The following is a 27,794-nucleotide window of genomic DNA, read 5'->3' on the forward strand; positions in this document are numbered from 1 at the left end:
TAACGCAACATAATGGCTCCGGTTCGACACGGCGTGAAGAAAGAGGGAAGAGCTGAAGAAAACTGCAAAGCTGAAGGGGTTGAGGCGAGGCGAGGCGTCCGTCATGCAGAAGACAAGTGTTTTAAGAACCATTACAAGGCATCTGGAGTTATGCCTGCCGGTCAGACGGAGCAGCAAGAGAAAGAAGAGAGAAGGAAATACAAACGGTGAGATGAGATAGTTTGTAAAGGAGCAATTTAGTGAGTGAGGAGGGAACGAAATGGAAAAGAAGGAAGGAGAGAGAAGAGGAAGGGAAACAGTGGATTAAAGAGACGGTTATCAGATCAGACGCAGGACTTCTCCACCAGCTTGTGCATCAGCTCCAGACGCTTTGGCGAACGCATTGATGTTGAGCGTCTAATCTTTGATATACTGTCAATAACTAAACGTAAAACATAGTTTGTTATTTATTCCCTTGGAGGAATTAATGCTAATTAGTCTAAAGTCTGACAGACTGATGTCTACTCTGAACAAAAACATGTAGCACAAAACACCAGCAATTAGACCGATCCCCTCTAATGCGTAGCGAGGCACACAGAGAAGCGCCCTCACAACAAACGTTTTACACACATAATACGAACTTTATTTTGTTAAATGGGGAAACACCTGATCATTTGGTCTCAACAGAAGCTTTATCGTGACGTCTCAGTTACACCTCTGCTGTAGATAAACTCTCGACCTTGATGGAGGTTTTAATTTTCAGGTTTTGTCGGGTGAGGGATCATTTCAGAGAATGTAGTTTGTGGTGCCGTCTTGTCCACCAACACTAAACTGACTGAACCTTTGACTTATTCCACTCATCTGCAGCTACAACTCATCTTTTATTTACATCTCCAACCGTGCAACGCTGACTTAACGGTACAAGATGTTTGTGCAATGCTCTAGTTAATACTGCATTTATTACACTGAACATTTAAACTAATACTCTTATTGATACTGTTCTTGCATTTTAACTCTTCATAGATTTCATTTTTCAGTATTATATTATTTACACTGTTATATATTGTATATATTTTTTACATATTGTTGTCGCTATATATTGTAGAATAATGCACATATTTTTACCTTTAATTTCTCTTGTTTGTATATATTTTTTTAAAACAATTCTTTTTTAAATATATAACAGCGTCTATAATCCTTCTCTGCACAACATCTAAATGTTTAAGTACCTTGCTACTTATTCCTATAAATAGTTATGCAAACATAGAAATGCATAAGACGGTGATTACAGTAATTTATCCGACTTTTCTTTAACGTCTACGCATTTTAAATTCAGTCCGTTGGTCATTCTGTGTGGAGAGTAATTGAGGTGTAATTCCCAGAGTGTGCCACCAGGTGGAGCCGCTGCACAGTTTAAGAAGGTGGAGAGATGCTGCGTCTGTTTATCTGGAACATTTGTTTGCACACTTACATCAAGTTAACAAAGTTAAACTTAGAGCACCACACAAATAAACCACAGAGGGGATGCAGGTGGGAGACGCATGAGAGCAGCCAGACAGATTTCATTTAGACTCGTGAGAATGTCTTTCTGTTGGTTGCTTGTATTTAAGGCTACATAGGAACTAAGTACTAACTACAGTACTAACTGTTTGGACGAAAGATGTCAGAAAACAGTAAAAGAAATATCAAAATTTCCCAAAAACCCCAAATATATTCAATATATGTTCACATGGAAATGAAGAAAACCAGCAAATATCCACATTTGAGAAGCTAGAAAGAGTTTATCCTTTAAAAAATGTTTTAATTGTTGATCTACTCATGGATTAATAGAGGAAACGTTTCAGCTCTAAACTGAATAATAAAATACATAATAATAAATAAATAATAGTAAAATGATTAGAGATTAAATCACTTTGGAGCCTCGTTAAAATATATTTAACGCAACCCAATTTACTGATAATCAGCATTTTAATCATTTTAGTGTTTCACTGTTCGCTCGCAGGCTTCCTAAAACATTCATGAGACACTCTTTCCTTCCCCCCCCCCCCCCCCGCCCCCCCGGCTGCTAACATGCTGACAAAGCAAGCAAAGGAAAAAGTCATAAAAAGGTGAGAAAATAAAATCACACTTTACAATCTCAGGCAGCAGCTCGTCACACGGGAGAAACACACGGGTACATTCAGCACAGTGGACACAAACATCACAGACAGAGTACAGTACAGAGCCCATGAGTCAGGTGAACGCACTGATGAGTCACGGCGCCGCTCAGGACGTATTTATAGTGAGAAGAGAGCTGACGTGGAGAGAGCTGAAGTGGAAGTGATGATTTATTTGACAGGTGCGAAGGCAGACGTGTAGTTTGACAGCTGCAGGGAAGCAGTGGAGGGTAAAAATACCTCGAATAGCATGGTTATAACCACGTTATAATAGTTGTTTTTATTCATTTAATGTAAGTTATAATAGTTGTTTTTATTCATTTAATGTAAGTTATAATAGTTGTTTTTACCCATTTAATGTAAGTTATATTAGTTGTTTTTACTCATTTAATGTAAGTTATATTAGTTGTTTTTATTCATTTAATGTAAGTTATATAGTTGTTTTTACTCATTTAATATAAGTTTATATTAGTTGTTTTTACTCATTTAATATAAGTTATATTAGTTGTTTTTACTCATTTAATATAAGTTATATTAGTTGTTTTTACTCATTTAATATAAGTTATATTAGTTGTTTTTACTCATTTAATATAAGTTATAATAGTTGTTTTTACTCATTTAATGTAAGTTATATTAGTTGTTTTTACTCATTTAATATAAGTTATATTAGTTGTTTTTACTCATTTAATGTAAGTTATATTAGTTGTTTTTATTCATTTAATGTAAGTTATAATAGTTGTTTTTACTCATTTAATATAAGTTATATTAGTTGTTTTTACCCATTTAATGTAAGTTATATTAGTTGTTTTTACTCATTTAATGTAAGTTATATTAGTTGTTTTTTACCCATTTAATGTAAGTTATATTAGTTGTTTTACTCATTTAATATAAGTTATATTAGTTGTTTTTACCCATTTAATGCAAGTTATATTAGTTGTTTTTACCCATTTAATATAAGTTATATTAGTTGTTTTTATCATTTAATATAAGTTATATAGTTGTTTTTATTCCATTTCATATAAGTTATATTAGTTGTTTTTATTCATTTAATATAAGTTATATAGTTGTTTTTATTCATTTAATATAAGTTATATTAGTTGTTTTTATTCATTTAATTCTAAGTTATATTAGTTGTTTTTACCCATTTAAGTTAAGTTATATTAGTTGTTTTTACCATTTAATGTAAGTTATATAGTTGTTTTTATCTTACGAAAGTTTATATAGTGTTTTTACCATTCTAATATAAGTATATAGTTGTTTTTACCCATTTAATGTAAGTTATATTAGTTGTTTTTACCCATTTAATGTAAGTTATATTAGTTGTTTTTATTCATTTAATGTAAGTATATAGTTGTTTTTTAGCCATTTAATGTAAGTTATCTTAGTTGTTTTTATCATTAATGTAAGTTATATTAGTTGTTTTTTACCTCATTTAATGTAAGTTATAATAGTTGTTTTTACCATTTAATGTAAGTTATATTAGTTGTTTTCTATTCATTTAATATAAGTTATATTAGTTGTTTTATTCATTTATATAAGTTATAATAGTTGTTTTTACCCATTTAATGTAAGTTATATTAGTTGTTTTTATTCATTTAATGTAAGTTATATTAGTTGTTTTTACTCATTTAATGTAAGTTATATTAGTTGTTTTTATTCATTTAATGTAAGTTATATTAGTTGTTTTTACCCATTTAATGTAAGTTATATTAGTTGTTTTTACCCATTTAATGTAAGTTATAATAGTTGTTTTTACTCATTTAATATAAGTTATATTAGTTGTTTTTACCCATTTAATGTAAGTTATATTAGTTGTTTTTACCCATTTAATGTAAGTTATAATAGTTGTTTTTACTCATTTAATATAAGTTATATTAGTTGTTTTTACCCATTTAATGTAAGTTATAATAGTTGTTTTTACTCATTTAATATAAGTTATAATAGTTGTTTTACCCATTTAATGTAAGTTATATTAGTTGTTTTTACCCATTTAATGTAAGTTATATTAGTTGTTTTTACTCATTTAATATAAGTTATATTAGTTGTTTTTACCCATTTAATGTAAGTTATATTAGTTGTTTTTACTCATTTAATGTAAGTTATATTAGTTGTTTTTACCCATTTAATGTAAGTTATATTAGTTGTTTTTACTCATTTAATATAAGTTATATTAGTTGTTTTTACTCATTTAATGTAAGTTATATTAGTTGTTTTTACCCATTTAATGTAAGTTATATTAGTTGTTTTTACTCATTTAATATAAGTTATATTAGTTGTTTTTACTCATTTAATGTAAGTTATAATAGTTGTTTTTACTCATTTAATGTAAGTTATATTAGTTGTTTTTATTCATTTAATGTAAGTTATAATAGTTGTTTTTACCCATTTAATGTAAGTTATATTAGTTGTTTTTACTCATTTAATGTAAGTTATATTAGTTGTTTTTACTCATTTAATATAAGTTATATTAGTTGTTTTTACTCATTTAATGTAAGTTATATTAGTTGTTTTTATTCATTTAATGTAAGTTATATTAGTTGTTTTTACTCATTTAATGTAAGTTATATTAGTTGTTTTTACCCATTTAATGTAAGTTATAATAGTTGTTTTTACCCATTTAATGTAAGTTATATTAGTTGTTTTTACCCATTTAAAGTAAGTTATAATAGTTGTTTTTACCCATTTAATGTAAGTTATAATAGTTGTTTTTATTCATTTAATGTAAGTTATAATAGTTGTTTTTACCCATTTAATGTAAGTTATATTAGTTGTTTTTACCCATTTAATGTAAGTTATAATAGTTGTTTTTACCCATTTAATGTAAGTTATAATAGTTGTTTTTACCCATTTAATATAAGTTATAATAGTTGTTTTTACCCATTTAATATAAGTTATAATAGTTGTTTTTACCCATTTAATATAAGTTATAATAGTTGTTTTTACCCATTTAATGTAAGTTATAATAGTTGTTTTTACCCATTTCATATAAGTATACTTCTTACTTCTTTTTGGTAATGTAATATTATTTACATTGTTTATTTATGAGAATTTGTATAATAAGAGTTTGCTCTGTTTATTTTACATACATTTTATTTTTTGTTTGATATACATAAATAAAATAATGTTGATATACATTATATGTTAAATGTATATTTATATTATTTTCACATTATTCTTGATTATAATACAAATATAATCGTTAAGCATGCATGCTAATGTACATAAAGATGCTAATCTACACATATATTCAGACGGCTTGGGCATGATTAATCTACAAAAAGATTTTAAATGATTTACATTAATATACTTTACATTTATACCTATATCTTTTTATTTATAAAGAATATGGTGATAGATGCCACTGTGTTAATCAGCTTCTGCTTTATTGTGATAAAAAGAATCTCATCTTGAGTCAAATCTAAATTAATTCAGGGATCTTTTTAAATTTGCCATTTTTGTTGTGAATTTATTTAACAGCATTATTTACTACAATGTACTTCCAGCTAAAGCTCTCCCCAGATAAGATGCCTTCTGGATATAAATAGGTCCAGAGATCAGCTGGCGATGTGAGATTGTCTGCAGGAGGCTGAATGCTAATAACTGGCTGACAGGACACAGTGCGTGTCCACATCCAGAGGCACAGGAGGAGATGCTGATTGGTTGTTCAGGGCGCTATGACTACAGTTGCTATGTGAGCAGCAGCAGAAATAAGATGGTGAGACTCTACATCTACATGCTCCTGCCACGGCGTTCACTAGAGGCTGAGGAGATACTGCAATACTGTGAAATGTTAGAGATGTGTCTCTGCAGCAGAGGGAGTTAGATGATGTCAATGTGTGTCACCAGAGGGGATGTTTTAATCATCAGAGTTAGTTGGCAGAAAGAGAAAGCACTACGGAAATGTAAAAGACTACAAGTGAAGCGCCTACTGCGAGAGCTTTAAGATCTAGCCAAGAGAAGCGTCTCATTTATTAATCAAAGTGTAACAGTACAAGCGTTAGCTACTACAGGAATTCTGACACTCAATCAGCATTATCAGTGTAGCACAGTACAAAATGATCTTTTTACTAATAAGAACAACCGTGATAATAAAGTGAAGTATCTTTCTTGACAGAGACCACTGGAACCCTGATAAACATTTAAATGTATATATACATATAATGTACTATTGCAATAGAGGTTTTGAATCTACACTTCTTCAGTCTTGAATTGAGCGATTTACAATTGTTAAGGTGAAATCACAATGTTGGGTTTTCTTTACAACATGCACGTTTATGGAAATGGAGGATTTAGGATCCGACACGTAACCCCTCCTAGTATGAGGAGCAGATGTTTATCAGACTTGATGTGGTTGTATGTGGCTTCTGTCCAGAAAGAAACAGGCTGTCATATAAACATGTGTGAAGACTCTCAGCAGCGTGTCGAGGGCTGTGTACTGTACTTACCCCGTTCCACTCCACGCTCATACTCACTTCCTCGCCACCGTCTGGCCCGCTCTCGTACTTCACCGTGTCAGAGGTCAAGCTCTCGCGGCTTCGCTGCTTCTCACGGGCCTCTGGCTCGCTCAGGACCTCCGCCACGCGCTGCTTATGCACAGTGTCCAGACCCTACACACACACACACACACACACACACACACACACACACACACACACACACAGCAGCAATAAATGCCAATTCAACTAATCCAATTAAGTTGCAAAAGCTGAACTGCCTCCTGCAGATTGTGAACACTGTTGCTCACACATGGACACTGGACAGCTGACAGGAACAAGTACCAATTCATCCAATCCAATTAATATTAAAGCTATAGACTTCTACCACCTGCTGCACTGCACCCAGGCTCTGGCACACACACACACACACACACTCAGGCGATATGCTTTCTAACCAACATGCAGCTGCACTTTAAGTTTTCATATGAAAAATGTGCATTTAAAGCAGCCTCTGGCACAATTAAAGCTACGGATGCAAAGACGGTTTCCTTCGACGCCGTCTCAAGAATAAATTATGCAGAGGGGAAACACTTTTCCTCCTCTTACATTATACAGACTTTGAAACTGTATTGAACCCTTCAGACGTCTTCCTCTGACGAAGTGCGTACATAAATATTTGTAAAAGCTGCACATTTATACAACACAGAGCTAATGATTGATTTGTAATAATAATAATAATAAGTATCTATTCAGGGATTTCTAATTTGATTACTGAAACAGAACTCTCTCCAGCTGTAACTGGAGCAGCACCACAGGAGTCCGGTTTAATCATGTCTCACTTCACAACCGAGAGATGCTTGAAATTAAATCCTAATTCAGGATAAGAACTGCGGGACTTCACCACTTCTAATCTCCACAGGAAACATCATTAGGTCTCCAAAGTAACACACCACGAGGGGCAGTTTAGAACTGCACTCCGGGCTTCTCTGCATGAGCTTATCCTCTCATCCCTAATTTCTACACGTTATTCAACATTTTCTGCCTTTAGTCAGCCGTAAACGCCGAGCTGACCCTTTAACACCGACAGCGACGTCTCAACTGCCGGGAGGACTTCTGCGTTATTTGTCACAACATCATGCGGAGACCACACCTGCTTTCTGGAACGCAAGGCAGCTTCCTCCAGAGTCTCGGCCGCCTCGAACTTGCCCTGCCGCCTGTAGAGGGCGCCCAGGTTCTTCAGGGTGGTGGTCACTGTGGGGCTGCAGACACAAGGAGGAGGAATATGTCGTCATTCTGGTGAAGCAGGAGTATTTTTAACCGGATACACTGATTAATATCGACATTTGAATTCATTAGTTTTGTCTTCAACAAGTTCTTTCTCTCGAATGTGTTTCGCTTTGTAAAAAAGAAAAACCCGTAATCTTGTTTTATACGAGGGTTTGATCCCAGACCAGAATGTTTTTGTAAATAATATTTTGTTTGTACATACATACAATAACTTAACGTTATTTTTAAGGGTTATAAATGTAAATTCAAATTTGAAAAAAGACTCCGATGCAGTGGTGATCAACACGTGGGTTGGGAGTCCTTTAAGGGGTCATTGGATCAATCTGAGGGGTCAGAGGACACATTTCAACAGAGGAAAAGATGCACATGGAGCATGTTGTGTTTGTTTACTAGAACGTTCATGTTGACATACGAGACCGGGCAACTAAAACTATAATAATTCAGATTTGAAGCGGCCTTGTGGATTCTGGTTTGAACATTTCTACACAGACCCAACCGTTGAGTTTTTACCTCCTCAGGCAGATCTCTAAAAAGATCACAGCAGACGTTACTTTCTGTTAAAGCCTCACAGGCCAAAAGCGTGTGATGAAACAGAGAAACATGTCGTAATTGTCGTTATAATTTCTGAACCTCTTGTTACGAGGAAACATTTGAACACATTTCCTCTCTTTAGTTTCCCGCCCGTCTTCACTCAAACACTGAATTCATCAAACAGACTGACCTGTCGACTTTGCAGGCTTTGTACCAGCCTCCGTATTCTCCAAAAGGCGAGCCGTCCTTTTGCTTCCCCTACGAGACAAAACTCATGTTCGTTAGTTCACAACAAAACTGCGTCAAGGGAATTTGCATCTACTGACGTGAAGACTTTAAAGTCTGGACAAGAAGCGACGATGAAGTGACTCGAGCATTAAAGAGGATGAAAATTAACCCATTTCAAAACTAGACTTTTTGTTTAATACCATCAAAGATAACATGAAAGGGTGTTTAGTGGTGGGATTACAGTCGAGTCAGGGTTCCTTCCCTGGATCCTTTTAAACCTCGATGAAAATAAACTCCTCTGGTTTGGGAATGTCGGGTCCTCGCACCATCAGCACGGGATGGTTATTACAGAGACTTAATCTGCTAATCCAGCGCTTTGTGAAGTCGATCCTTCCTATTCCACATTAAATACCATCAATGAACTGTCAGAGTAGTTTAGAGCTGCCGTCGGTTCATTCTCTTCTCTGTGGATTTGACTCTCCGATGTTTATAGACGTCACATTTAAATGTGGTTAACTAGTGAATGTGTCATTAGATCTTGGAGACATTAAAACATTATAATTGTTCTAGTCTAGTGTATTTGTCAATCTGCGTATCGTTTTCTCACCTTGCTTTGTTCCTCTCTCTCCTCAGCATGCATCCATATTGGTTTGTTCTCATCTGCAAAGGAACACACGGGAAGAAGTGATTTCACAAACATTCAGATAAACAGACGTCACGCTGGTTCTGAAGAAGTACGCTTTTTTATTTTTCAGCTGAAAGGTCATTTCTGTTTACAGATACCAAAATGACAGCAGCCTGAAAATATTAACCTTTATATTAGAAGGAGGAGAAGAAGAAGAAGGGATAGAAGAAGAGATAGAAGAAGAAGAAGAAGAAGGGATAGAAGAAGAAGAAGAAGAAAGAAGAAGAAGAAGAAGAAGAAGAAGAAGAAGAAGAAGAAGAAGAAGAAGACAGTGGAGGTTGTCTGTGTGTGCTATTTTAAGTCACTCTGGATTAGAGGGTACTGGCTGAAATGTGTGTTTTTGACGTACCATCAACAGAGCCGAACTCCCTCTCGTGAGCGCGGGTGAGGATTTCTTTATACAGAGTTTCAGCTTGCTTGAACTTGCCCTGCTTCAGGTAACAGGACGCCTGAGGAACAAAGAACCAAACGTTAAGAGTCATCTTCCCTACATATTACTCTCTCAGGAGGTCCATTTTAAAAAGGTACCATTAAGTAACAAATGTTGAGACCCAAAACTGCTGCCGTGGGTCGGGGTCGGGTTGGGCGTGATTTCTTTTGGCCAATCCTGGTTAGCATCCAGTATTATTACACTTTAGGGTAAACACAGTTAAAGCTCAGCATGTAGCACATTGCTGATTCCATTGAAACCCTTTTAATGTAATAACCCATCAACATATTAAAACACCAGTTTTCCTCCATCCCCTCCCGCCTCCGCCTCTCTCACCAGGTTGTTCTTGGTCTTGGCCACGTTGGGGTCGTCGGGGCCCAGTTTGGTCTGGTAGATCTCCAGCGCTCTCATGTAGTAGTACTCCACCTCCTCGTACTTGCCCTGGTTCTGACACAGCAGGGCCAGGTTGTTCAGCTGCTTGGCCACATCTGGGTGGTCCTTCCCCAGCACCTGGAAGCAAGTGGAGAGAGGGGGTTAAAACAACTCATTACAGCAAACTAAATGAGCTTTAACAGGGTGAGAAAAGACCACCAGACAGTAACCACCTGGTATCATCCTCTGACCTGCACCTTTAGGTCCAAATGTGTAACCCAGTTTAAACCCTCACGTCTCGTTATGTCAGTTTGTCTTTCCTGGAGTACAAAGCTGCCTGCCAGTATTTTGTCCGTCGGGTATATTTGTTACATCTCTCGCCAGGTTGCATCGACTTTTGAGTTTAGGCTGAATCTAACATTACACATTAAAAAACCACTCTCACAATAGAAGCGCACACATAACCTCCATAATGCTATTTTAGAGCCATAAAATCAGGTCGCCATATTGGGAATTAAATATGAAACGGACCTGAAATCCGATCCAACCTACAGAGGCGTCTCCTAAAAGATTTCGACCTGTGGACTATTGACCCGTCCAGTGGACAAACACACCCATGAAGCGTTTATGACAGAAAACGATGTCCTCCTCTTTGCAACCAGCTAAAAGAAGCAGAACCATCAAGTAGATGTTATTGTATTAATGTGGGTATGAGAGCGGTGTACGCTTTCCCTGTGTGGTGACTGAGGAGGCTTTAAACCATTAGAGGCAAGTGTAGCGAGCGTGAAAGTGATGCAAAAGGATTATCAGAGACTTGGTGGCCAGACCAAGAAATCTGCAGAGAGGGTTTCTTTCCGTGTCTGAATAACCAGCAACGAGAGGGAGAGCGAAAACTGCAGAATAGAGAGGGAAAGAAGAGGAGACAGGCTGAGACCTCAAATCTCTTTTTCCTTCCTGGCGCTTCCCTTTTCAAAGAGGATGAAGGACGAGAGAATGCAAAAGAGAAAGTCAGAGAAAGCTAGTACTGAGAAACCACCTCAGTAAAATCACTGGGCAGACGGAGACATGAACAGGAGATTAATATCAAAGGTGAAAGAAAGGTAAAGCAAGGAGCTTGTTGTTTGGATTTTTGGCTTGAGATTATTGAAGTATAAATCTGTAAGAGGTCTGAGATCAAACCCGTACAGGATCCTCTCCCTCAGCTGGAGACTGACAGCCTTCTCTGTGTCTGTGCACAGACATCTACCTACAGTCCTCACTCCGTCCTCGCCTCCCTTTGCTTTCTCCTCCACCTCCGCTGCAGAACACATCGAACAGCTTTCCTGTAAACATTGATAGCTAGAGAAGGATTGCCATAAGATTGCCTGACAGTGAGGTCTGGGTCACTGAGGAATTGATCGTGTTTATTGATGGATGTCACGTCTGAAAATACCAAAAGTGCTCTTAGAAACTCAGCCTTGATCTGAATCTGTGTTTAGAATAAAATAAAGATTTAGTTCCCATCAGTCTTCATACTGGCAAGTACTTAATAAAATCACTTAGATCAGCATCAGATCTGACTTTCCAAAGCATAAAGCACAGAATCACAATGTTTTCATTTCCTCTCAACTAAACTGAATATCAAAATCTTCTCTCGCAGTTTATAGCTTCATCCCCATCTTGCTGATGCCAAACTCACCGAGAAGCTGAGCTTTCCCTGAGCTTCTATAAAACTGCAGGAAAAAATGAATCCTTCAGATTCAGCAACTCTGCAGCAGGCAGCTCGCCTGTGCAGGAAAAAGTCAGAGGCAAATCTTTCAGCTTAAGCGAGAGAGAGCATTATCATCCGAGTTTAAGTAGCATAATAAAAAAAAAATGAAATGGCTCAGCTTAACCAAAGCTGACGTCTCATTGTGAAAGGAGCGAGAAGGAGAGCGAAGGAGGGTTTGTTCAAAGGGAAGAGCTGAGGACAGATACGGAGGAGTGAATAAAAAGAGTTTTCTGCACTTTCAGGATTGCTGAGCTGCAACAAACTAGAGGTCGGACACAATAATGACGATCTCCCCTGAGATATACAGGCTGTGCCATGATACACATCTTACCATGAACAATACAGAGCAGAACAATGCAGGTCATCGAAGGTCACATTTCATTTCAATACTGGGAACATGGGTTAAGAACCATACACAAGACAAATTAGAAAAACATTTAAATAAAAACCCATCTGGAGACTCATTGAGTTTTAGAGTTAGCTTTAGTCCTATAGTAGCTACGGCTGATAAAACCAGACAGTCGTCGGCTAGATGAGAAGCTGCTTTTGTTTACTCCCGTGTGAAATGGAAGAAGTTTGCGAGTTAAATCGGTCACCGTTATCAACTTCTAAAATTAAAAGCCTGACAGGACATAACAGAAAGTGTTTGTTCTTTATTCAGGCTGCCTTTAAACCCAGTGACTCATGGGAACCGTCTTGAGTGAGATATTCAGTGCTTGTGTTTGACTGCTTTGTGCCCGAGCAGGACGTAGAGTGCGTCTGAAAGTTAAATGAAAGTCAACTTTAGCTTGAAAGTGAAAGTTTTAGGTCTGTTGAAGAAAGAAAACGTCCATCTGTTGGCAGCCGGAGTACAAGTACAAACATCTGCTTTGTCATGCTTTCGTATCGCGTGTTTAACTACGACTGAATCAGTTTTCTCTCATGGTGTTGGATGACCTTTGACCTACCTTTTCTCTGATCTCCAGCGCTCTCTTGCACAGCGGCTCTGCTTCCTTGTACTTTCCTCTCTTCCCATACAGGACGGCCAGGTTATTGAGGGTGGCAGCGACCTGGCAGGAACACAAACACATTTTTATTATTTCAAAAAGTGTTTTTTTTTTTTTTTTTCAAACCTGGCCCCAAACATTTTCACCCATGTGCAACCGCAAGACTCCGCCACGGCAGTAAAGTGCCATTGATCTGGTGAGAGAGTAATTTACGAGGAGGAAGAAGAGGTGCGGAAACAGGAAATGATTATGGTGGGCTGTAATTTGATCCAAATCAGATGTATGACAAATCTCGTGCACTCAGGAGGAGGGAGTATACAGAAGCGCCTGGAGGTCATCTCTGATTCAGACGAGCTCTGGTGGCCATGTGGGCAGAGTGGGAGGAAAGGAAGGAGGGAGGGCAGAGGTGGAGCTCATTCAGGAGTGCAGCAGTGAAAGAGGGGAGGGGGATACATTTGAGGACAGCGCAAAACTCGGAAAGCTATCGTACTTACAAAACTCTTGACCTACATTTTATTCCTTAGACTTTTTGTTCAGTATAATTTATGTGGATTCTCACTTTTCCTTCACCGTCTATGAGAATGCACTCACAGCATCAAATCTAAGAATATCAGAGAAGATAAAGGTCATGTTTTTCAAGACATACTGCAGCAGTTCAGTCGATGCCTGGACAACAAAAAGAAACCCTCACAAGGCTTCATGACTTGAATGCTGCTGAATGTAGTTTTCATGCAGAGGTGGAGTTGCAGGGGAGGGGGTACATGAGTCAGCTCATCACAAGGAGTCCAATACTAAAAACATTGTTGACAGAAACTGAACTACTCAATGCTTGAACGTTCTTTATATCCAAAAGCAGAACACTACTCCCGTCGAGTCAGATCAGACAGGCTGTTCCTCCCCGTCACCCTCCACCAGGTTTCACCATCCACCTGCAGATCCATGGAGTCCCCAGACGGCACTCTCTCCAGGAGGAACCCACTTTGAGACTCGAGAGCCGGACACTTCAAAGTGCTGTTAGGACGCGTGGGCAGAAACCAAAATAGAAGGTTTCTGGTCTCTGACCCTCTTGTTCTCTGGGGGGCACAGCAGCACTCAGCTCTGGGCTCTTAACTATGTCCATATGTTCCCCTGGAAACACTACAGCCAGTCCAGGATTCAATAACCTCCACCTTTCAAACCATCTTCAGCTTCTTCCCCACCAGGGAGGTGACAATGCACATTCCCAGGATCCAGTTTTCATAGCCAGGAGTCCCCCATGTCGAGGCCCAACCTTCCCCTGCCGCACAACTGGCAAAGCTAAAGACCACCCAACCAGCTCCTATGTAAACATGACGCGTGTTGGTACTCGCATAACCGGCGGAGTTCAAACCTGATTCAGGCATTAATAAGCAGAATTAATGAATACCTAGCGGTTCTTAATAACAAACATTCAAAATAGTGCAAAGAAAAAAGACGAGAAGAAATCGAAAGAAGATTAGAAATAAGAGGAAGAAGCAAAGAGCTGGATTTAAAAACAATTAAATGGTGAGAGGAATCAGTGACAACTGGCTCTATTGTTCCCAAAACTATGATTTTCCGATGATAAAATCACTTCCATGTGGAAAAGAAGGATCAGGGCCTGGTGGCAGGATGAGAGGATGGAGGTGGGAGAGGGAGTGAGGAGGGCTAACCTCAGTTTCACAAAGTGGAGAGGGATGGAGGTCCAGACAGTGGAGACACAGGCCTGCTGGGGTTAACACAGTTAGTCGACCGGCTGTATGTTTACAGTCACTCTGACAAACAGAAGTTAATGTGCTCTGAGCAGTGGGTCCATCATGAAATCTACCGTGTTCGTCACAATCCTGGACAAATACATTCAAATGTGTTTGGGAGAAAAAGTGCAATTAATGTGTAAGTTATGGTGGTCTGAGCAAGTTCTCCAAGAGGAGAAGGAGCTCATGTTCTACCGTCTTCCACTGGAAAAACACTTTAATAGTAGTTCAGACGTTTTGTTCTCGACTGTCAGGATGTTAAACTATATTCTAAAATTGAGAAACTAACGTGTTATAAAATATTCAGGTTACTATCGATGCACCCAACCAGAGACTATTATCCGACTGCAAACCAGTTAAAGCTGCGACGTAGAAAAAGATGCTAACGATTACACTTCGCACCACTTAGCAACTCTGAAACTCTCCCGTAGCTCCACAGGCTCTTTCATCATGATAAATGTCTCTAAACGGGAACTCAAACACAACTTTAGCTGCACTGTTATTATGGCTGTCAGTGTTATACGTGTTACCTGAAGGGGAACTTTTATTAAATGCATGTTATTGATCCCCTGAGGAGGAAACTGGGACACTAAAGCAGCCAAACATAGAAGTAGATTAGAGCGTAAAGGGTAACAACAGTGTGAGTCCAACAAGATAAAGAAATCCTTTTTTCTTTACCATTAACTGTACTAACTCGTGTTCAAGAGTTTATTGCACTGCAGCCATGAATCCATCGTTACAGCTCTTTATATTAAACGGAGTAGTTCGACTGTGAATGATGCTTATTGGCTTGCTTTCCGAATGTGAAATGAGAAGATCAATAACACTCTCGTGTCTGTGTGGTGAACATGAAACTACCGGCAGCAACCAATTAGCTTAGCATAAAATCTGGACCAGCTCGCCGGGCTCTGGCCAAAATGAAGTAAATCAAGCAGCGGCACATAAACCTTCATAACACAACAACTTCTCGTTTTTGTTTGGATTAAATAAACGAGGTATAACGTATTAAGTAGTGATTTTTGGAGGTGCTGGTAGACTCTGGATAGAGCAAGGCTAGAGGGTTCTAGTCTTTATGCTAAACTAAGCCAAGCACCTAATTGCTGAAGCATCATATTTAATGTACAAACACGGACAAAAAGCGACTCAATGCCTTTCCAAATTCTTTTTAAATGATCCCTTCAGTTGTTGTACAGATGGGTCAAGTTGCTAACATACGACTTGTGTTTCTCTTGTTAGGTTTAAGGTTATTTTTAAGTATTTATACGTGCTATTCTGCACCTGACTGCAAGGACAATCTGCCCTACAAACTATTATTCTGAAGTGAAATACAAGATACAGGATCTCTATAATTCAAATAAAACTCACTAAAGCAATGACACGAAAAATATTGTGCATAAAACCAGTGCACAGCTGAACAACTGGTGCGGAGAGACAGATGTACTCACAGCTGGATGGTCCCGGCCGAGAGTCTTCTCCCTGATGGCCAGAGCATCGTTCAGCAGGTTGGCGGCCTCCTTATATTTGTTCTGATCCCTGAAACAGACAGAAGCGAGCGGAGTCAGACAGAAATACACAGACACAGTTGGACACACAAGCACACAAAGAAAAGAAACATAAACTATGCTAACAACTTCCACTCACAGCCCATTTTTTTCAGGTGACGTGGTGTAAATAGCTTTGCAGCAGTTCCCACAGTCAATGCAACAGCCTGCTGACAACACGTCGACCCGCTCTCTCATTCACTGCACCGACTATTCAAAGGGTAAGATTTATGGAAACGAAACATGCGTCCAACTCTTGTAAAATACTCCAGCTCTCATTCTTTTGTTCTTTTCTTCCTGAGCTGGGAAATTAACACTTCCCCAGTTCTATTACTGTACTGTAAATCTTTGGTAGTGTCTGCGATGTTTGCAATGTTCCACTTGTGACGTAGAAAGGCATACAGCTATCATCTGGGAGGTCCTGCAGAGCCCCGACGCACAATGCTTTCAGGGTTGTTACCAAAAAGGTTTCAAGAGACATGCCATCGTGTTGTGAGGGTGACAAAGACAACATGCTGTAACTATTATCACATCTTATCAAAAGCCACACTGTTGTAGGATCTGAAGGCTATGACAGCAGCAAGGTCCAAAACAGCCCTTTGATTAATAACCACAATAACACTGTCACAACATTTACTAACAGGCTTCTACTCCATTACAAAATCCTGGAGCGGCTTGTGAAAGAGTCGGAGCGGCGCAGGACTTTAAGGATTTACAAGCTCGTAAAGAGTTTTGTTTTCATGGTGCCAACAGTGTGATGGGAGAAACAGAAGAGTCCTGACTGCAGGTGTTTGATATCATCATCTTGAGGAACTTGACAGGGTAAAATGATCTTTTATATATCTTACTACACTTTAAACAATCTATGATTATGGTGACAGTCTGACCGAATATGCATTCTGTCATATCTCATATTATTGTCAAACTACAATATTAGTCCTTTTGTATTTCGCAGGTAAACTCCAGAACTGCCTCCTGGATCGTTGAATGGCCAACGCTATTTTGGGAACCACAACTGCAGTTCAGGCCCAAGATAAATGATTTGATAGACATACCTGTAGACGAGGGCGAGGATGTTGAGCATGGTGGCCACGTCTGGGTGGTCGTGTACCAGAGGTCTTCTCCAGGTCTTCCAGGGCCTGTTTGCAGAGGGGCACAGCCACCTCGTACCTGCCCTGGGAGGCGTACTGGATCACCAGGTTGTGGAGGGTCCTCAGACGCGCCGGGATCTCATAGCCTCCCTGCTGGGCAGCCGCTGCCGCAGCGCTAGCATGAGTCGGCTGGACTGGAGAGACAAATAGTTGTAGGTAATTTTTCTGTGAAATGACAGATTAATTGTTTCATCTTTACTATTACAAACCAACACTAGGATGGCTGCTAACATATGGCCTACAACAAAGATTACTCACACATAAACAATGTCCTCCTTCTACTACAATGCACAGCAAATGTGCAGGATTCTGTGAGTTACATTTAACGGGGTCAGGAGGACATGGTGAGGAATGTCTCCCAGGACATGCTGTCAGTCTGTGTATGAGTGTGTAAGCATGTGTGTGTGTGTGTGCGAGGAAGAGGTCAGGAAACCACCCGATTGGGTTTCTTATTAGAAGAAGCAGTCAGCTCTATATTTACTCTGAAGGACAGCCAGTGGGGTTGGGAGAACCGCGCACTGCATTAATACACAGATCAGCATCTGATCCTCAGTATTTACATCAATTACCAGCTGTTACCCACACACACTGTACACAGGATGTCATTAGCAATGCAGTTAACTGTCACTTTTCTATTGATTAATCTGCCTATTATTTTCCTAATCGCTTAAATCATTTAGACTACAAAACTGTAAAAACAGATATACACAACATATTTATTAAAGTACATTTTTCTATACATGAGTCTTCACTTTTGCTGTTCTTTTATATTCTTTTACGATGGTTATTGTTATGCCCCAAAATACTAAGGGCAATTCTGTGCATGTGAAAACCTACTTGGCAATAATCCTGATTCTATTTCTGGGGTTACGATAAAATGGGGAAAAATTCAGGGTCAATTTACCCGTCTGAGTTTTTATCCCAACAAGTATTCCCACAATCAAGTTGCATTATGGGAAGAGAAGCATGCACTATTTTTGGAGTTTGAACTGTAAAAGTTTAACTATCTCTGTCTCTGCTTTCTACCATTCTTTAAAAGGTCTTTGCACTAAATCCCTGGAAAACACACACACACACACACACACACACACACACACACACACACACACACACACACACACGTTGTATATATCGTCCTCAATTGTAGCTACTTGAATGTGTTTACTGTAAGCACTGATGAAGGTGTGAGCAGGAATGTGTGGGTGTGTGCAACAATGAGCGCCAGAGACACGTCGATGTGTAAATGGGTGTGGGTGCATAATTATAACATTACAACATTTAAAAACTTCACTCAATTACCAACAGTATATTTTCAAATGATTCCCAATTTCTAATTCATCCTTCAATCTTAGAAAAACTGGAAGTCTGACATATTTAGGAAATATATAATTACTTGTTCAAATGGATATTAAGAATTGTGGCCCTTTTAGGCATTTCTTCCTTTGGTATAAAACAAACTAAATTAAAATACAAATCTTTCTAAATACATCTTCTGCTCGTGCTCCTGTTGAGATTCATGCAGTAGAAATGTAATCTTATGCTCCCCTTATTCCCCAACCTAACTCACAGCTATATTCTATTAAAGTCTGTCTCTCCTGTCGAGTCATAACTCACATTCAGTCCGTGCTGCTCAACACAGCAGGGGATTTATTCACACTGCTGGGGGAAGAAATGCTGAAAAACAGTATAATGAAGCCAGTTTTCCATGCAGTCCTATAATTTGACAACCTGCTCTGCTTTCTCAGCTCCACAACCTGCACTGCAGTCATAAATTTGGGCCAAAACACCAAGAAGTCTGGATCAAAACCTAAAATTACACCCAAGTGGGGAATTACCACGTTCTGGTGCACACACACACACACACACACACACACACACACACACACACACACACACACACACACACACACACACACACACACACACACACACACACACACACACACACACACACACACACACACACACACACACACACACACACACACACACACACACACACAGACAGAGAGAGAGAGAGCAGACACGCAGAGAGGACAAGCTGTGGAAATGTAAACAAAGAAAATAAGTGAATAAGTGAAAATAGTGACTATTTTCAGCGGGGGATGAATTCACTTTTGTTGCTCTAGTGAGTATTTGGGGCAAAAATAAACTACAAAAAATGAAAATAGGAAAGATATGAAAAAAAATACTATAAAAACAATCATATATTTCCCACTTTCATTCAATATGTTCTGCAAGACATATTTCCGGTTTGACCGAAACCTCTCTGTTTTATTAAACAGTCTAACGAAGAAGAAATAAAGAGGAGTAAAGAGAACAAAGCTGCAGTCGGACTCGGAGAGTGATCTGCAGAGTGTGAACCAGTCTGCTGTCCATTTTGTCAGCAATTTAAACTGGCTGCCAAACTGGTGCCAGGAGCCAAACGGGAATCACCTTGGTGCAAAAAAAAGGGTTTAAAACTCTATCAGTGCCAAGTTTGGGAACAAAGTGTTTGCTGTTTTATTGTGCAGAGCGGAGGCTTATGGGTCGCTCTGTCGGTTGTCCCAAACAACCTCAACGCGACGGTACATTTCTTTAAAAATCGGTGAAATGAGTGCTGTGGCTCTTCTGGTGGGGTGATGGAGTTAACTGGAGTTATACTGCCTGTTGAATAAGGCTTTTGTATTTGGCTTCACACTCTTTGCCGTGGTACCAAATGTTAAGATTTGACGTATTAATTCATATTCAAAGCCAAAGTTTATAACAACACTACTGTGAGCCAAACATTATTTCACCTAATTACAGCCACACAAATAGAACACAATGTAGAAAGTATATTACACCAATCTGTTTGGGAGGTTTGCACCCCGTTTGGCCTCCCTCCAGGCTGAACTAGGTCCTGACTAATGTGCCTTCACAGCCAACACAGCTTTACTGACTGCACTACTGAGCTATTGAAAGACCACCCCATCAAACACTGAGGGAAGGGAGTGGACATGAGAGCGAGGCAGGGAAAGTTTAAAAGATGAAGAAACAAAGATTTATGAGGCTTCAGAAAAAGTTCAGAAAAGTGATGAACGGCAGCAGAAACTTGCTACCATAAATTATGCGATATATATTCTGACTCTGCGGACATGCACCGTCTGGACTTTGGTATACGAGTGTTGCCGGTGCAAAAGAGCACATCGTTAGTCACAGCCTTCAACTGCCAAGCATTAAAGGCATAGTTCTGACTTTCTGAAGAGCGGTAGTATGAGGTACTTAGACAGTCTGTGTATTATCTACAGTAGATGGCGGTGTCCACATCGGAGATACAGACCAGCACAGGAGTAATGTAATGTAGCAGACGGGGCAGCAGCTAAATAATTTCAGCCACCTAAAGAAATCAATATCAGTTTAAGTGTACAGTATACTAAGAATATTCAGCCAGACCTTTCCGACAGGAACTGAAGTCTTTATCTACGCTCTCTTCAAAGCCACCAGACTCCATTGACAAAAAACAGTAATAATACCTCGCAGTGCACAGAAGGGCTGTATGACAGAGAGCTAAAGCGTTGATTCTAAATATAGCGTACACTTAAACTGATTCATTTCCGTGCCCGTACTCCTGACAGAAGATAATACACCGACTATAGATAAGTACCTCATACAACTCCTTTGAACTATCCCTTTACTGTCTTGCAACTTTTTCATTACACATTTTAGATGACTATCTTTCCATTTGACAAGAGCACTCCTAAAATGACATCTACGTCCCTCGGACTGAGGCTGCATTTCATATCTGGAGCCAGAGTAGAGGGAAGAAGAGGAAGGAGGAACACTTACTGCCTGGAGCTTGGTCGTCCTGGTCATCTGGGAAGAGATCGTCCAGAGTCTCTTTACTGGAATCAGAGTCCTTCTCCTCCTGAGGAGGGGAGGGAGGGAAGTGAAAGAGGGAGAGGACAATTAATGAACCGACTCAATGTTTTCTAAATTCATAGAAGATAAACTTCTTATTTATGTGCCGATGCGCCTGGGTCCAGTCAAGCACATTTCAAAGTGGTAAAATACATTTAGAGATTGTTTGTATTGATGACTCATTGACTTGGGGACTCACAGATGGGGACAAGTCCTCGTCGTACTTCTTCAGCTGGTTCATGAACTCCAGGTGCTTCTTCTCCTCCTCCAGCTGAGCGACGCTCTGCTCGCTCTTCTGCAGTTTCTGTTGCGTCCCTGCCAGCTCGTCCCTCAGCCACTGGTTCTCCTGGCAGAGCCGGCGTACCTGAGCACGAAGCTTCTGCTTCTCCGACTCCACCGAGCTCAGGTGGCTCGACAGCGCCATCATCACCTGAACACAGACAAGGGGACGGGGTTAACGTCACTACATATAACTGTCTGTATGAGAGTTTACATATTGGAAGGAAGTAGGGGCTCTTATTGTGAAATAAACAGGATGTGTTCTTGTTGTTGTGGTGCATGTAGCAGGTAGTGAAGAAAGGCCAGCGTCAATAAAGGAGATTAACTTCAAAAGTTGTCTTCTTGTCGAGTAACAGAGTTGATTCATAGTTCAATAGTAATCACGTCACATATTTGGGATGTTTGGAGTGATAAAGTAGACAATATTCCCTGCATCCCTGAGCTACAGTCTTTGAACATGATCTCATTTGTATGAGTTGGCTTAGAACCACTTCAAACCAATATTCAGGCTAATTCCCAGTCACTCCTGACGACAATCACCCTGAGCAGCTTTGAAAAACATTTATTCCAAAACCCTGCAAGTCCTGTGATATTCAAGTGTATCTGAATATCATAACACCAGAACACTTCATACATAAGGGGCGATACTATTAATACCATGCACAAATTACAATAAATAATTATAAAAAAGGTAAAGAAGTGTCAGATTCAGTGGCAGCATCCTGTATATTAAGGTACTAAATCTGCCAGTGAAAATAGTACACTCCCGAGCAGAACTAAATATGTGTATACTAATGTGATCGTGAGGCACTTTGGGTAAAAGCATCCACCTAATAGCATGTGGTGTAAGGTGCAGGGCTGGGAGGCGTGTAATTACACAAAGACTTTGAGGCATAGAGGCATTTGTGATTGTTAGAGCAGAAATTATGCAGAAAAATATGCTTTAACAATAACTGTAGATATAAGAGTATTCATGGTGCAGTGTATATTTAATAGGCAAAGCCTGCTGGGAGATGGAGATGAGAGGCTACTGCATCAACAGTGAATCATCAGTGATTCATAGGCCTAGTGTTATCAACTGAGCAACGACATAACCAATTGGGAGTTTTGAAACTTTCTTTGAAAATAATCTGCATTTCTAAATTTTTTTATTTTTGAGCTGTTAAAGCTCGTTTCTGTTCTTTCTTCAGGAGGATTTACAGACCAACCTATACATAACAGAACGATGTTGATAATGATTCACCAATAACTCTGGGAAGCTGTGTACCTGTGCCTCGCTCAGCCCCAGCTCCAGCATCTCCAGGGACTTGCGGATCATGTGGGACTTCTCCTCCACCAGGACGCCCTCGTCGTCCTGCTTCAGGCAGCGCAGCGTGCCCAGCAGGCCGTCCAGGATGGAGTGGTGCTCCTGCTTCAGGGCGTCCAGCCCCTGGATCACCTGCTTGGTCCGGGAGATGATCTCATCCTGGGAAAGCTTCTCCCCAGGGTCCTCCTCCTCCTTCACGCACACCATGGTGGACATGTCCTCACGCATTCTACAGGTTCAACAATAGGGTAAAGAAAATGAATGTCAAAAGCTTGTTGTCATCTAATGAATCAGGGTTAATGGTTACTACTGCAGACATGTCAGAGACTGCAGAACCACCAGAAAGAGGAGCAAAACAAATTGGGGTTCACAACAAACGTGTGACATATTAATTAATAGCACGTGACCTTCAGATGTTTCCTTCAGAGTTGCTTCCTCCTGACCTTTTATGGTCTCATGACCACTACACAGCCTGATCAATTTATTAATTAATAAGAAATGTTCACGCTTCCCTCTCCAACGACACTCAAGGTGCCTTTGAGCGAAGCACTGACGGCAGCAGGAAAAAGCTGAATCAACAAAAAGGTTCAAACATAATGTGAGTGAAGTGCTTTTATAAACTGAGTCGCTTTAAGAAAAAGAGCGAATTTGGTGCAGCTGCAATGAAAAGTTAAAAACCAAACCGCAGATGATAAGCCTGCCGCCTGCTGACAGTTCACATCCAGATCTGAGGCTTGTGGGCTGCGTGTGGTTCACAGATAACGACAGGTATGAGGTGAGGAACAGGTGGAGAACTTAAATTGCACGATGAGTAGCTGCCACCAGTCTTTACATTTGTTTTATGGTTAGTTATATTATAGTGTTGCAACTTTAATATGAAGTCAAGTAAGCATTTATTAGCTTTACCTGTATCTTCCAGCTGGAATCCAACAAAAAAAACTAAAATAGAATATATAAAGTACTGTTTTAGTCTGGTATAATTTTTCCAATTTGCAGTTACAAAATACTGTACAGTAAGTAATACCCACCCTAAACTCTATATTCATGATTACAACATCTCCAATAATAATCAGTGTCCTAGTGTTACCATAATGCAGGCATAGCACCTCTGTGATTAAGGAGGTAGACATGAGGTGTCGGTACAACGGATGTTATTAGAATTATTATGCACATAATAACCAAACACTGCATGTTAATAATACCGGTTCTTCTGACATTGACCCTCATCAATCTCCACATGCACTCCTCCCCACTCAATTATGACTTGCTTTGCTTTGTATTCATCACACACAAACACAACACACCCACACACACACACTTAAGAGGATTATGACTGAGATCTTCGGCAGCACTTGTAGCGAGCTGTCTAATAAATCTCTGCAAGCACACCAAATAGAAACTGCAAACCGAATAATTACAGCAACAGTGAAGTTATGTTTTACTGCATTGCTCTGTGAAAAATACAGAAATTAAACAACTTTTTGGTGTAGTTGACTCTTATCAGTCTTACCCTTAATGTTGCAATGATAAATGGTGTTGAACCAGCTTGCCCACCTGAGTATAACAACTTCTACCAGGTGAAGACAGATTTGCAGACTTGTCTTGAACTGCCTCAGATTTCACATTTTAGTTCAAGTGTAGAAGAAGAAGAAGAAGAATAGTTAAAGACCGACCGGAGCAGACGAGGCAGACGGAGGAAGGGCTATAGCTCCGAATCGCTCCATGTGACTCAGCAGCCAGCCTGCAGCCTATCAGCTGACAGCTAGACAGGAAACTGTGTGTCGGAGGAGACGGAAAAACAGCAGCTCCAGGTGAGCAGAGCTGTACAGCACGAGGGGAGTTGTACTCAAACTCGTACTGGTCAGCCAAACTGCATTATCAGAAGGACTTCCTGATGTTCTAGGCAACTGACAAAGCAAAAATGATCAGTGTCCTGTTGTTGCTCAAATTCAACATGCGTTTCGAGTGACTCTTTAATAATTTTCCCATGAACACCTACAGTTGGAACAATTCTTTTAATTATAGATTAAACTACTGATCCAATTATCATAGTCAAGAAGCTGGAACTAGCTTGAAGATTGATATAAAATACTCTATATTAGATACAACAAAGTATATCATCTGTTAATAATAATAGCCAAACACATGTCTACATGTAAGCAGGTAACCAACTATCATTTGGAGATTTTGAATTATGTTGCAGAGAACAGAAGAAGTAATCATTTATCATTTCATTGGGAAAAATGCTAATCATGTAGCGTTAGCTCCAATGTTTCCAGCCAATCAGCTACAAGCCTCTCGCTGATAAGTAGACCTCTCTACCACTGGAAACATCGAAAAAGTGCAAATAACAAGAAAGACAACAACTACCACTGCAGGCTGTGTAAAACAGAAGTGAAAGTGACAGCACAAGACTTCTTTTTACTGCTCTGATCCAACAGTCTTTTATTTTTGGCATCAGATGAGTCTCTGAGCACAAAGCACCACAGGGAAAGGCACAGAAAACTACTTCTGATGTTAACTTTTGAAATGTAAATAGCTGGCTTGAAGCGGAGCGCCCGGGGACGCTGCAGCTCCTCGTGTACTGTAAGCAGGATAAAGCAGTGATACATGGCGATGGGGAGACTGGTAGGGTATGAATGATGGGGGTGGGTTGTGTTTGGGACCAACGAAGAAGAGTAACAGTGAGTGCTTGCTCTGGAATTCATGCGTGAGGATGGAGCCGGCAGCAGGAAGAGCAGCACTGCGAAGAAACAATCTTAGTCAGAGATGAGTGGGCCGATATGAGTTCCACATTTAAAGAGAGAAATTCTTAAAAAGAGCCTCTACAAGTTAAATTCACTGGATCCTTTTTAATACCGAACAACATACTCATACATGTGTTTGGCTGCTTTCTATGATTCAATTTGAATCATGCATTTGAATCATTCAAATGATGCAATAGTTGTTCTACCTGTATCCTGTCAATTAAAATACATTTGCCGTCTGCTGGGTTTGTCTGGTATAAATAGCGTTAAAACTGGGGAGTGTAGTTAACAACACCAGCTACGTCTACCACAGCTGAAAACTAAAATGGAGCGCGAACATGAAAAATAAGTTAACGAGAAACCTATAAAACACAACACGCACGATTACAGATTTTTTTGGCCACTAATTCCTGCAGAAACCAGCTGCGATCACTGATATCATATCATCATATCAAGTTGCTTATTTACCTGGAGCAACATTAGCATTTATTCAGAGTCGTGTCTCTGGCACGCTAGTTTCATAATCTACCGCGTGGTGATCCACAGGTACTGTAAAATGGGTTTATCAGCGTGATGAGAGCCATGAGAGTGAATCAAAATGATCAAAGTTGTTACGTATATCTTAATAACTTTAGGGACCACGTAAAGGGTTAACAAATCTGGCAGTTGAGACATGACACTGTGCGGCTGAAACACCGGAAATTCCAAGTATGATTGGCATCAATAATGGACTGAACTGGTGTTGTGTGTCTCGTGGACATCAGGAAGACTTACAGACAACACATTAATAATGCTGAAAGCTGAAACCCTACACAGGAACACAACTGCCTTGTTTTCTGTGAATAATTTGCTACGCATCATGTCCTGGGAAGCCCCTCACATGACATGAAGAGCACCAAGAACATTGTTTTGGGCCTTGGGCGAGAGATTAAAATTATCATTTGAATCAGTGAAGTAGTTTAAAATGCTCTGATGTACAGAGACAGTAGCGGCTCCTCGCTGCACGCCACCGAAGGCTGAAAGATACTGAGAGAATATACTGGATTTATTTCTGATACAGACACTGACTTTGATATATAGGTTGTATCTGCAGATATTCAGGCTTTAAGACTGCGTTACCAAAACCTCAACAATAACTTTTATCGTTAATATTTCAAATGTTTTTTCTAGAAGTTCTGCAACAGCCAACATTTTCTCAGGATTGAAATTGACAGAATTCAGTCCATCGGGATATTTTAGTCTAAATTAGTCTAGAGAGGATGTCTAATTGTGTGTGTGTACGTTCAGTGCCTTCATATATCACTAAATGTAAAAGTAATATCTCTGTATCATGTAGGTCTTCTATATGTTCATGATACTACTGTTGTTTATTATGAACACCTAGCTCAAACTAATGCAGTCAAATAAACCAGCACTGCAACAAATGCTTGATTCAACCTCATGATCATTATGGAGGCTGCGGTTTGTTGTGATAAACGCACTCATGTTGGAAACAGCTATTGTTCCTTGTAAAGTCTATAAAATAAGCCAAAGATTTTCCATTAACAATATTATAAACACATAAAAAAGCAAAAAGTAATCCAATTTGAAAAGCTGAAATCAGCAAATGTTTGTTTTTTTACTTAAGATGATTCATCAAATATAAACATTGTAGATTCATTTTCTGACAAACAACAAATTGCTCAATTGTGACAGCAGCACAACCTGAACATTATAACCTTCATGAAGAGAGTATTTACTGCAGGACAGTTGTATTAGACTGCATTATATTTAGCTAGGTGTTCCTAATAAACAGGAAACAGAGTGTTAGTCAAAGATTGTGATTTTCTGCAGCAAAGACACAAGCTTTAAGAAGGAGACCCAAGCATTTATTTTCTGCATCGAATGTCTGTGAGTTTCAACCGTTGTGCATTTATGTTTATTCTAATTACAGCCCAACCAATAAATCAGCCGAGATTCGTTTACTGCAGATTTATATCGGTACAGGCCAATAAGTAAAAAGACATTACAGTACGGAAATGCCAAAAGAACTCTGGAATTGAGATTGTGTCCTTATTACAACACAATAATTAGTAGTAAACACAAATTTAAGGAATCCTTATCAAAAACATCTGTTTACATGTTGTGTTTCTGTAAAAGACTATAATAAAACTTCATAATTATCCCTCTGGAAGTACCATGTCTAAAAGTACACAACACTGGAATACAAATGTACTACAGCTGCAGTGTTTTGCAGGCATTATGTTTTAGTTGCATGCTGGTTTACAAGCTTCACCTGCAGAGGAGCTTCTCAAGCCGAC

General features: G+C 39.3%; 1 protein-coding gene across 1 annotated transcript in view; it reads right to left on the minus strand.

Annotated features, from left to right (window-relative positions):
* The window catches only part of klc1a (kinesin light chain 1a), a 40,281-nt gene that overhangs the window by 11,145 nt on the left and 1,342 nt on the right, over positions 1–27,794 (minus strand). The window contains 13 exon segments of the mRNA XM_029461426.1: positions 6,581–6,742; positions 7,722–7,830; positions 8,580–8,647; positions 9,225–9,277; positions 9,652–9,751; positions 10,069–10,242; positions 12,802–12,903; positions 16,037–16,124; positions 17,188–17,240; positions 17,242–17,417; positions 21,091–21,169; positions 21,362–21,592; positions 22,709–22,976. Of these exon segments, the coding sequence (XP_029317286.1) occupies positions 6,581–6,742; positions 7,722–7,830; positions 8,580–8,647; positions 9,225–9,277; positions 9,652–9,751; positions 10,069–10,242; positions 12,802–12,903; positions 16,037–16,124; positions 17,188–17,240; positions 17,242–17,417; positions 21,091–21,169; positions 21,362–21,592; positions 22,709–22,975 (1,662 nt within the window). The 5' untranslated portion in view covers position 22,976.

Source organism: Cottoperca gobio, chromosome 22, assembly GCF_900634415.1.
Source record: "Cottoperca gobio chromosome 22, fCotGob3.1, whole genome shotgun sequence".
Taxonomy (NCBI): Eukaryota; Metazoa; Chordata; class Actinopteri; order Perciformes; family Bovichtidae; genus Cottoperca; species Cottoperca gobio.